Source organism: Protomyctophum bolini (assembly GCF_963924005.1).
Source record: "Protomyctophum bolini genome assembly, chromosome: 23".
Taxonomy (NCBI): Eukaryota; Metazoa; Chordata; class Actinopteri; order Myctophiformes; family Myctophidae; genus Protomyctophum; species Protomyctophum bolini.
The window spans coordinates 7,911,601-7,923,827 of record NC_137884.1 but is presented as its reverse complement, the minus strand read 5'-3'; the positions used below and the strand labels follow the sequence as shown (position 1 = coordinate 7,923,827).

Below are 12,227 nucleotides of genomic sequence, written 5' to 3'. Positions count from 1 at the left end.
GTGTACACATTTGGTTCCATTTTGTACACTCTCAGAGTTAAATTAACATTGCTTTTACAATATAAATCGGGGCTCCCCATGAGATAGAAATGCCATTAAATGGGGGTCCGTAGACTAATGCATGTCAAACTGGGAGTCCTTGAAAATTAAACGGGTTTGAGAATCACTGCTAGAGCCGTACAAATCTTGTCTTATTGCGGGCTAATTAGTGTCAATTTGGGGGTCCTTGACATGAAATTGTACTGTACTAAACTATTCATTGAATGAATGGACAGGCTCGGCGTTCGCCAAGGCGAAGCCAGAGAGCCCGTGGACCTCACTGACCCGGAAGGGCATCGTCAGGGTGGTTCTGTTCCCTTTCTTCTACCGATGGTGGATCCAGGTCACCTCCAGAACCATCTTCCTGCTGCTGCTCATCCTCTATCTGCTGCAAGGTACTGTGTGTGTGTGTGTGTGTGTGTGTGTGTGTGTGTGTGTGTGTGTGTGTGTGTGTGTGTGTGTGTGTGTGTGTGTGTGTGTGTGTGTGTGTGTGTGTGTGTGTGTGTGTGTGTGTGTGTGTGTGTGTGTGTGTGTGTGTGTGTGTGTGTGTGTGTGTGTGTGTGTGTGTGTGTGTGTGTGTGTGTGTGCGACCGACGGAGAGAGAATGTTTAAATATAAAGTTGGTGAGAGCACAGAATGTGCCCGTTTTCTTTTGTAAATGTGCACGCACGCACGGTACACCAGATGCCCTTAGCCCATGTTGACATTTTCCCAGCTCCGAAAAAAACCCAATCTCTCTCTCTCTCCACTCCCCCTCTCTCTCTCCCTCTTATCTCTTTCCACCTCTCACTCTCTCTCTGTCTGTCTCAGTGTCTCTCTCTCTCCATCCATCCCTCCCTCCCCCTCTCTCTGTTTTCCACATACCATATAATGAAACAATTGCATACGCCTGTAAGGTCGTCGAGGCTAGAGCAAGTGCTACGACAAGTGCTAAGGTGGAGTCTGAAGAGGTGGGTTTTCAGACGATGGCGGAAGATTGGGAATGAGTCTGCAGTTCTGATTGCAATGGGAAGTGCATTCCGCCGGGACAACGCTCCACACGTCCGAAACCTTTCTCCCTTCTGGCACCAGAACTTTGGAATGCACTTCCAATTACAATCGGAACTGCAGACTCACTTCCAATCTTCCGCCGCATATCTGAAAAACCCATCTCTTCAGACACCATCTTGGCCCATAGTCACTTGCTGTAGCACTCGCCCTAGCCCAATGACCTTACAGACGAATGCAAAGGCTCAACTTACGTAACTTTTATTTTACATTTTATGCAGACATAGCACTATATAGTGTATACGCATCGTTTCATTATATAGAATATATTCCACTGTTATGATCGTAGCTTACGTATGTTTCATGATAACTAGTCTTTATGTATATGATGTATATCGCCCATGTTTTTATTCTTCCTCAATGTAAGTCGCTCTGGATTAAGAGCGTCTGCTAAATGCCTCGTATGAATCTGATCTCAGGTCAGAATGGGTTAAAGTCCATAGTTTTGTAGGGAGAAGAGTCTGGGACGTGTGTGGAGCGTTGTCCCGGCGGTTTCTTTTAACTTAAAGATGAACACCGCTCTCCCCACAGCGTTGGCCGCGGGGCTGTACTTCTCTCTCCCGGTGCAGCATGGGATACCGGCCACCGAGGTGCTGGGCGGCGTCTGGCTCATGTTGCTGCTGGGGACGGTCCACTGTCAGATCGTCTCCACCAGGACCCCCAAACCACCCACGTCCAGCGGGGGAGGGGCCAAGCGACGCAGGTAAGCCCTGAGAGGACTGCGGGAGTGTGTGTGTGCGTGCGTGTGTGTGTGTGTGTGTGGTTTGCGGTTTGGACTCCTCATGCATGGAAGGAAGCATGAGGTCGGTCCGTTGCTCTCCCCAGGTTCGGCCCTAGAAGAGAAGGCTGTGAACTGAACGTACACACAGCCTCAAAACATCTGCTTTCTGTGAGTGACTGTACATTGTCTCCCTCTCCTGGTGGAGAGAAGAAATTGCAACAATGTCCAACACTGCAGTAAAGCTTGGGCCCATTTGGGGCCCTATTTTGGCCAGTGCCCTAACTCCTTATCCCTAAAGTTCTATTTTGAAAAACATTTTAAATGTGTTCTACATCCACACGTTGTGAGCTTGTAGATCGGCTATTTGAACTATTCAAAACTTATATATTTTTTCAAAACAGTAAAAAAAAAAAAGAAAAAAAATGAGGTTTAGCGATAAGGGGTTAAGGAAGTGACGAAAATAGGGCCACTAGTGTCTTATCCGTTTAACTGGCTACAATAATTGTGATGCCATGATCTAATCATGCGGGTTTATCCCCTGGAACAACCCTAAGGGCGGACCACCTCCAACCACTGTAGATAATATATTGTATTAACAAAATCCATCCATCCATCTTCAACCGCTTATCCGTAGTCGGGTCGCGGGGGCAACAGCTCCGCCAGAGAGCTCCAGACTTCCCTCTAACACACTCACCAAAAAGAAAATGGTGTTTTGCTAAGAAAGTCTGTATTTCACGTTTACAGTAGTTAATTTGTAGAACAACATTACGTCTATCACATTTTGTCGAATTAATTTTAGGTCCTAGGCTAAATGTCAGTAGATTATCTGAATTCATTGTTTGTTCTTTGTCCGTGTGCTGTGCTGTGTGTGTGTGTACTGTGTGTGTGTGTGTGTGTGTGTGTGTGTGTGTGTGTGTGTGTGTGTGTGTGTGTGTGTGTGATCATGTCTGTCTCTATAGTATATAAGATTGTTCAAAAACCCCTGTTTGAAGAGTCCCATTGTGAAAGCTGTTTTCTGCTTGGTCTGAGGGCTAAAAGAAAAACATGCTAAAGCTGTCAAGACGATTCATCGCTGCTGCACGCACGCATGCACGCACGCACGCACGCACACACACACACACACACACACACACACACACACACACACACACACACATGGCAATGTTGCAGAAAGAGAGACACAGAGCTTCTTCTAGTACTGTCTAGGAGTTTTCAGAACTTCCGTGTGTTTCTGTCTCCGTTTCTTCTGGCCATTCATTCAACTGTAAACGGTGAAGGGGGGAGAAGGAAGAAAGCCTCGATGGGCTCTCTTCTTCCTACACTGCTGCTTCAAACGCCTAATCTATGCCGCCGGTGTCGCTACAGTTTTGAAAATAACAGATTTCCCAGCGACACGCATGCGTGCCGTTTACCGCTTTGAGAATCACTTAGACAATCAGTTGGGGTTTTTTTGGACGAGCGACACCGGTGTTCCGATGAAGCATAAATTAGACTTAAAGCTGCTTATAAGCATTATTTCTCAAATTTGTAATGTTTTTTTTTTATTCTTATTTTTTGGTATTCAGACAGCCAGCAATGAGTAAAACGCTCCCAAAACAAATGTAGTCTCTGTGACGCATCTAGGGGCCACAATCTGCATTCAAAGATTGTCCTAGAAGCTTTGTCATTGGTCGAAATGACCAGGATCAGGAAGTAGACGGGCAAATCGACCAATGACAAAGCTTCTTAGAAAATCTTTGAATGCAGATTGCGGCACCTAGATGTGTCACAGAGACTACATTTTATGTTTTACCCAGTGCTGGCTGTCTGAATACCAAAAGAATATATATAAAAAAAGTCATTAAAATGTTGACATATTATTGCTTATAGCAGCTTTAAGTCTCTCTCTCCACTTTTTTTTTCTCCTCTCCCCCACCTCCTCCTCCTTCCTCCTCCTCTCTTTCTTGTTGTGGTTGAAGGAAGTTGAGGAAGGCATCTCAGATGGATGTGCATAGGGAAGGCGACGGTTCTAGCACTACCGATAACACACAGGAGGGGGCGCCGCACTCGCACTCGGCCGGCCCCTCATACGGCGTGGTGTCTCTCTTCCAAGATCTCTGGCATGGTTTCTGTAAAGCTGGGTGTGTATTTGACCTTCTCCCGCCTGTGGACAACACACTTACCTTTACAGGTTTCTGTAAAGCTGGGTGTGTATTTGACCTTCTCCCGCCTGTGGACAACACACTTACCTTTACACTTTTCTGTAAAGCTGGGTGTGTATTTGACCTTCTCCCACCTGTGGACAACACACTTACCTTTACAGGTTTCTGTAAAGCTGGGTGTGTATTTGACCTTCTCCCGCCTGTGGACAACACACTTACCTTTACAGGTTTCTGTAAAGCTGGGTGTGTATTTGACCTTCTCCCGCCTGTGGACAACACACTTACCTTTACAGGTTTCTGTAAAGCTGGGTGTGTATTTGACCTTCTCCCACCTGTGGACAACACACTTACCTTTACAGGTTTCTGTAAAGCTGGGTGTGTATTTGACCTTCTCCCGCCTGTGGACAACACACTTACCTTTACAGGTTTCTGTAAAGCTGGGTGTGTATTTGACCTTCTCCCGCCTGTGGACAACACACTTACCTTTACACTTTTCTGTAAAGCTGGGTGTGTATTTCACTTTTCCTGCCTGTGGAAATAAGAGCGTCGACAATGAAACAGGGTTGGCCTCAAACCACTTTGAAATTCTACGTCCGGTCTGAAATTGGCTGCTATTAAAGTGTGGTTAAAAAAGAAGAAGAAAAAAAATCCCACTGAGCATTTTTTGGCGCCATTAGGCGTCGTATACATCTAAATGGCCGCCTAAAAACAGGTTATGACTGGTCTAAAAGTGAAAGTTTTTTAACGGTCTAGGCTTAGATTAGTCGTTGAATCGACGTCACTTCAACAGCTATATATAGACTGTCTATATATAGACGCTGAGTATTTGAGTGAAGAGTTACCATTTTGTCGAGCGGAATACTGGAACATTGCTTCCTGAATCAGACTCCGATCAGAGTGAATTGAAAGTGATTCTGAGCTCAACCCTGATTCAAAAGCGAGTCTGCTTTCAAGCCATGGAGGTATGGTGCTTTCAGGTGATGATGGTTTTCTCCGAGTCTGGAATACGTCACAACCTGGCCAGCCGACTAGTTGATGGTCACATTTGAATTGGTTGGACAATTCAAAGAAAGATGGCGTTAATTGATTAGCTATCTGCCATATGTATTGTACAGCCTCTCATATTCAGTACTGTTTCCTGATTCCTAGGTGAGTCAGAAGAAGATCATTATTTGACACGTCCAAAACAACTTCTATTTGCTCATTTCCACTGAACGAGCACATTTCGTGTTTCAACAAAGCCTAATCTAACGTGACTGTCTCTTGTGATTGGCCAAACTAAACGTGGCCAATTTGTGTTGCATCGTGAATTCCAGTTTCTCCAACATGATTATGATTAAGATGTTCATATGGCACTTCCTGGTCGGAAATGTGTGTTCACGGTACAGAATATCTGAGTCCACATGAAAGCACCATCATCTCTATATGAACATCCCTCCCTTTTCCACTGCACAGTAAGCTTACGTCCTATTGGAGGGTGAATATGTCCCTCCCCTTTTTCCACTGCAGAGTAAGCTTACGTCCTATTGGAGGGTGAATATGTCCCTCCCCTTTTTCCACTGCAGAGTAAGATTACGTCCTATTAGAGGGTGAAAACGTTACCCGTAATTTTGCAGGTCAAATTCAGGACCTTTTGATATAAAGGATTTATTATTATTTCCTTTTCAATGAACATTTCTATTGATACTTTAACCCATTAATGCCTGGTGTAACCTATATACGTTGTTCTACTTTTGATGCCGGCGCACTCTATGTGTCTCATCAGCTATTGCTATACATGTAGCAATATAACTGATTTTGAAGGTTTTCAGAAACCTTAGGTCAGGCCCTAGAAGGAGTTCCCAGATTCGGCCTCTGACCCCCTTTCGTGTAAATGTCAACACCGAGGAGGGGAGACACTGGGGAGGGGAGACACACTGGGGAGGGGAGACACTGGGGAGGGGAGACACTGAGGAGGGGAGACACTGGGGAGGGGAGACACTGAGGAGGGGAGACACTGGGGAGGGGAGACACTGAGGAGGGGAGACACTGAGGAGGGGAGACACTGGGGAGGGGAGACACTGAGGAGGGGAGACACTGAGGAGGGGAGACACTGAGGAGGGGAGACACTGGGGAGGGGAGACACTGGGGAGGGGAGACACTGGGGAGGGGAGACACTGAGGAGGGGAGACACTGGGGAGGGGAGACACTGGGGAGGGGAGACACTGAGGAGGGGAGACACTGGGGAGGGGAGACACTGGGGAGGGGAGACACTGAGGAGGGGAGACACTGGGGAGGGGAGACACTGGGGAGGGGAGACACTGGGGAGGGGAGACACTGGGGAGGGGAGACACTGAGGAGGGGAGACACTGGGGAGGGGAGACACTGGGGAGGGGAGACACTGGGGAGGGGAGACACTGGGGAGGGGAGACACTGGGGAGGGGAGACACTGAGGAGGGGAGACACTGAGGAGGGGAGACACTGGGGAGGGGAGACACTGGGGAGGGGAGACACTGAGGAGGGGAGACACTGAGGAGGGGAGACACTGAGGAGGGGAGACACTGGGGAGGGGAGACACTGAGGAGGGGAGACACTGAGGAGGGGAGACACTGGGGAGGGGAGACACTGAGGAGGGGAGACACTGAGGAGGGGAGACACTGGGGAGCGAGCCAAATCGACGCTAGAGCCGACTCCGCCCACGATAGGCACAGAATAGTACATCATGTTCTTGGCGAGAGCCCCCACTGCCACTCACTCAAACTAAGTGGCTACTGGCCAATCACAGTCCTTGCACGAGTGCACCGGCCAATCGCAGCGCGTCCTTACTCAAACGCGAAGAGGATCGCATGCTCGCTCCTCTGAGCCGTGTCTCGTTGAATGCACGAATTAACAAAGGATTAGCTTTGTTAAAGGAGAGTTCCGCACTACCCGTTTTTCTTTACTGAATTCGGATGATAATGTATGTATGAAACCCTGATTAGTGGCGAAGAAAGGTAGGCGTTCTCAAAGCGGTCAAACGCCGTGCAGCATAAACGGGAAGCGATAGAGTCACCACAACAACAGATGGAAAGAAAAAAATAATAATTTTCACAAAGAAGAGATCTTGCGCTTGACCGGCCTGTGTGGGAAATCTTGCTAATTTCCCAAGTCATGAATGGATTATCATCATCATATTATGGTAAGAAAACGGGTTGGGGCGAAACTCCTTTTAACTTGCATGTCTGTCTAACCCTAACCATTTTGGTCACCTTCTCCCCCCCGCTCTGTATCTGTGTTTGTGTCTGTTTTTCTTTCTTATTGGTACTCTCTCTCTCTAAACCCCCCCCCCCCCTCCCCCCATCCAGATCCAAGAAGTCCAAACTGTCCATCGACAAGGCGACGGAGACGGACAACGGCTACGTGTCATTGGACGGCAGGGTGACCAATAGGAGCAGCGAGGAGGGGCTCCAGCTCCACGACAAGCTCTGCGAGTCTCTGCTGATCAGAGCCGGCGATCACGACGCCTGCTGGAACGCCCACCACGGCACAGCGGCCCACCCGCCGCACACCACACACGCGCACGCTCACACGCACGCGTCGCGCGGCACCGGCATGATCCCGACTCCTGGGAGCAAGGTGAGAGAGATGCACCCAAACCACACACACGCACACACCTACGTATATGACCATACGCGAATAATACATGCTCACGCAACCTACACATACACACCAGTGAGACGCCTGAGGGACGAGAAGCGAGCACGCAGACGCCTGGGTGACGGCAGACTGCTGGGGCGAGCGCTGGCGCTTTGGAATGGATCATGGAATGATTTTAATTTCCGGGCCTGTTTAGTGCCTTGCATCGTTTCCTCTGCCATCGGTGTATGAATGTGTGTGTAAATGGGTGAATGTAATGCACACTCTATGTAATGCTCTTTGGATAAGAGCGCTATATGCACCATTTTCCATTTATTTTATTTACTCACCATAATGATAGCTTACCGGTACATGTCATGCACACACAAACATCGTTTGCTCTTCGTTTTTGGCTAAACCAGTTTTCTATGTGTGTGTGTGTGTGTGTGTGTGCACGTGCGCCAGGAGCCTGCATCTGAAGCATCCAGCGAGGAGGATCCAGAGGCGTCCTACAGCGCCCTCCGCAGGGCAGACTGCACACTGCGCAACCGCAAAAACGCACACACCTACAAGAAACACTACGCTGTGGAGGTAGGCACGCGCGCACACACACACACACACACACACACATTCATATTTCACAGTATGCAGAATGGGTACATTTCAGGTCAATACAAAAACTGTTACTTTGTAGACGATCCATGGGTCCACGATGAATGTGTTTTCTCTCTCTCTCTCTGTCTCCCTCTGTCTCTCTCTCTCTGTCTCTCTCTCTGTCTCCCTCTGTCTCTCTCTCTCTCTCTCTCTCTCTAGGAGGTTCCTAAGTCTGGTACCAGCTGCAGCTCCCGCTGCTCCAGCCTGAGGACTCAGGACTCTAACGAGAGCACGCGTCACGAGTCTGAGACGGAGGACCTGCTGTGGGAGGACTTCCTGCACTGTGCCGAGTGTCGCTCGTCCTGCACCTCCGAGACAGGTGGGGTGGCGCGCGTCGTTAAAACAATACAATGTATCATTAAACCGTTTGGACCTGAACTCCATTCCACGCGATGTCTTCTAAATCATGACGGTTTCCTGAAAGACCCATGTTTCCATGTCAGTGGTTCTCAAACTATTTCAAACTAAAAATGATATGCAATTGGCCGCCGACCCACCTCTGAAATTATGTTGTTCCAGGGACCCCCTCAGAAGCAAAGATTTGCGTTAAAAACGTTCGCTCTGAAAGAATATATATTCAAAATTTGTACCACATTTTCACAATAAAAAAAGCAGATCTACAAGCTCGTAGCACACCACTCTGTGCCACGCTATGAGCTTGTAGGTCTGCTTATTTTTCTCAATTATAACATAATGCTCTACGCAATTAGAGAATGTAGAAGAAGAGTTATTTTGATAAACGTTGGCCTGAATTGTGGACGAAATCTTATTCTTATCCAACAAAATATAATTTTTGGGGGTTTTGTTTCTGAGAGGCTAAATGTCTTCAAATCAAATGGTGGTCTCCGTGGCTCCGATATCGAATGAATAATGGGCCCTGATATGAAAAGCACTGATTTTTTAGTCATATGTGGACTAGCAAGTCGGCTATTTCTTGTCCTACACAAACATTAAATTCCCATCGTGGACGAGCAAAAAGACGTGCTACATCATGACGATGTACGATGATAAGAGCGCCCCTCACTTCACACGGGTGTGATCTTTGTCCCATGTGATCCACACACTCTGCAACAGGGAGAATAGGGTGCAGTAACGTCACGTTTGGCGTTGTCACGGCCGACGGTATTGACACAAATGTCCGCTCTCTCTCGTCCACAGAGGGGGAGGGGGGAGCTGGGCCCGTGTGCCCCCCCACCAAGAAGGAGTACCGCGATGACCCCTTCCATCAGGTCTGTGCACACACACACACACACACACACACACACACACACACACCCGGTTGGTACCACAGGGTGGTGCACTGCTCCTTTTTGTTTTGCTGTGCGTACACGATCTGAGGTCACTTCCACTACATGTCCGTATTGTGTTGACTGTAATGGCTCCGTTCACTTTTGTATTATTATGTTAGTGCTGCCGTGAGACCTGTGGCTTGATGTGGTCAATGCTCCATTAGTTGGCTGCTACATAAACCAGCTTATTGACGTTACCTTTGTCTGTATGAAATACCTGGACATCTGCTGTATCCAACCCGCTACTCCATGCACAACACACACATTCACAGAAACTCAAACATTCAAACAACTCAAACATGTTGTTTTAATGTGTGTGTGTGCGTGTGTACAGGGTCACGTGTGGCTCCACAGCACCAACCCCGGCCTGGAGAGAGTGAGCGCCATCGTCTGGGAGGGAAACGAGTGCAAGAAGGCCGACATGTCTGTCCTGGAGATCAGCGGCATGATTATGAACAAAGTGAGTAGATGAGGTCACATGATCATGAACAGAGTGAGTAGATGAGGTCACATGATTATGAACAGAGTGAGTAGATGAGGTCACATGATCATGAACAGAGTGAGTACATGAGATCACATGATCATGATCATGAACAAAGTGAGTAGATGAGATCACATGATCATGAACAGAGTGAGTAGATGAGGTCACATGATCATGAACAGAGTGAGTAGATGAGATCACATGATCATGAACAGAGTGAGTACATGAGATCACATGATCATGAACAGAGTGAGTAGATGAGATCACATGATCATGAACAGAGGGAGTAGATGAGGTCACATGATCATGAACAGAGTGAGTAGATGAGGTCACATGATCATGAACAGAGTGAGTAGATGAGATAGCCGAAAGTAGCCGATCTACAAGCTCTCGACTCATTGAGAGCTTGTAGATCGGCTACTCTCAGTCAATATTTAAACTCACCCACCACCATTCACGCCTTCTCACGCCAAAATGTCTGTTTTGGGTGAATTTAATGAGATTCGTGGGACACGTAGCAGATTTTTCACTTTCTGACTCGCAGTTTCCTGGTAAATCAGCTTTCAAACTACTTCACATTGAAGTGAAGGGCTGGCAATCTGAGTTCCTTTTCAGCCACCAGATGGCAATGATGGTGGTAAATGAGTTAAGATTAGATGAGCATTTGATGTGGTCAAACTAGCAACATGTTCGGAAGCTGAAGGTTAAACCCTTTCTTCATGTAGGACGGCAGGAACAAACTAAAACCTCGTTATTTTACATATTGGCTTAATTGTTTAGGAAACAGTGTGTCACAAATGGCACGTTAGGACAGCATTTTCCAGTCGTGAGATTCTTTTTATTTTTTATTTTGCTTTAACCCATTCTGGGAGGGTACCCCTTTTGGTGTTTTAAACATTATCTTATAGTTTAGCTATTGAAAAATAGCAGATCTACAAGCTCATAGCGCGCCACCGAGTGGCGCGCTACGAGCTTGTAGGTCTGCTATCTTTGAAAAATCGTGAAAATATCTATTTCAGAAAACTGGAGGATTTAGAAGAATTGTTTTAAAATGTCGAGGTCAGGCCAAAATGGATCAATCCATCATGTCTGATCATGAACAGAGTGAGTAGACGGAAGAGATATGTGGAAGGAATATGATATGATCATCATTATTAATATTCTCTCTCTCTCTCTCTCTCTCTCTCTCTCTCTCTCTCTCTCTCTCTCTCTCTCCAGGTGAACCTCTATACTCCAGGTATTGGGTATCAGATGTTTGGTAACGTGGTTTCACTCACTCTCGGCCTGACGCCGTTCGCTTACAGGTAAACACACCAGCCGCTCTCCTGACATTACTACTTGTTAGTCTTAATTATTGTATTTGTTATTGTTGAGGAACGAAACCAAAGTATTTCACTCGTCGTCTCGCTCGTGTTGTGTGTAACAAATAAAAAAAACTAATCGTCTTGATTGGTTCAGGCTGGCTCATTACCACGACACGACGGAGCAGCTGACCTCGCTGTCGGCCAATGAGCTGCTGGCGGTGGCGCTGGGGGGCGCGCCGGGTTCGAACACGCCCACGGTGGTCGCCGTGGTGACGCTGAGCTTCCTGGTACGAGTGTGTCTCATATGGCTGTTCTTCTTCCTGCTGAGCGTGGCGGAGAGGACCTACAAACAGGTGAGGCGCAGTTATCACGCCATCGTCTAATTGCAATTCACCTATAGCTAAGACCCGGCCTCTCCCACTTAGACACTCCCACTTGGACACTTTCCGTCCAAATGTCATGGATTTTACACATTAAATACTGGTTAGTTTTTGGAACCAGACGCTCAAAATCTCTTCCAAATCCGTCAACATGGCCTTCCATATGCACTGGAAACATATGTGCGTGGCATTTCTTTTTTTAAAACAATGTTTTATCATATAGGAAAACTATTGGTATAAGAGGTTTGTCTAACCCATGTTATGCTTAGCTGTGATTGGACCATAGCAGTTTGGGGAGGGGCTTAGCTATAGGTCAATTGTTTTGTCACAATCCTCACAATCGTGTCCATGTTGAAAAATGTAGCAAGACCTACAAACTTGTGACGCGTTGTGAGCATGTAGATCAGCTATTTCTGCTATTAAAAAAAAAAGCCAGTCATTTCTTGGTATATTTCAGTTAACTTTCATATTATCTGCCCTGTGCACTTTCTTATTACAAAGCCTAAAAGGTAAACGCAAATGTAATTTGTATTCATAATGTCCGTTGTGTGTGTGTGTGTGTGTGTGTGTGTGTGTG

General features: G+C 47.0%; 1 protein-coding gene across 2 annotated transcripts in view; it reads left to right on the top strand.

Annotated features, from left to right (window-relative positions):
* Positions 1 to 12,227, top strand: part of LOC308311172 (protein PHTF2) — a 46,070-nt gene that overhangs the window by 25,774 nt on the left and 8,069 nt on the right. The window contains exons 5-14 of one of the 2 annotated variants that reach the window (XM_080757754.1): positions 276 to 434; positions 1,618 to 1,789; positions 3,766 to 3,927; positions 7,272 to 7,542; positions 8,008 to 8,133; positions 8,356 to 8,515; positions 9,355 to 9,425; positions 9,820 to 9,945; positions 11,185 to 11,270; positions 11,425 to 11,623. In XM_080757754.1, coding sequence (XP_080613880.1) covers positions 276 to 434; positions 1,618 to 1,789; positions 3,766 to 3,927; positions 7,272 to 7,542; positions 8,008 to 8,133; positions 8,356 to 8,515; positions 9,355 to 9,425; positions 9,820 to 9,945; positions 11,185 to 11,270; positions 11,425 to 11,623 — 1,532 coding nt within the window. The remainder of the gene's footprint in view (positions 1 to 275; positions 435 to 1,617; positions 1,790 to 3,765; positions 3,928 to 7,271; positions 7,543 to 8,007; positions 8,134 to 8,355; positions 8,516 to 9,354; positions 9,426 to 9,819; positions 9,946 to 11,184; positions 11,271 to 11,424; positions 11,624 to 12,227) is intronic. The other variant, XM_080757755.1, reaches the window with a different exon arrangement.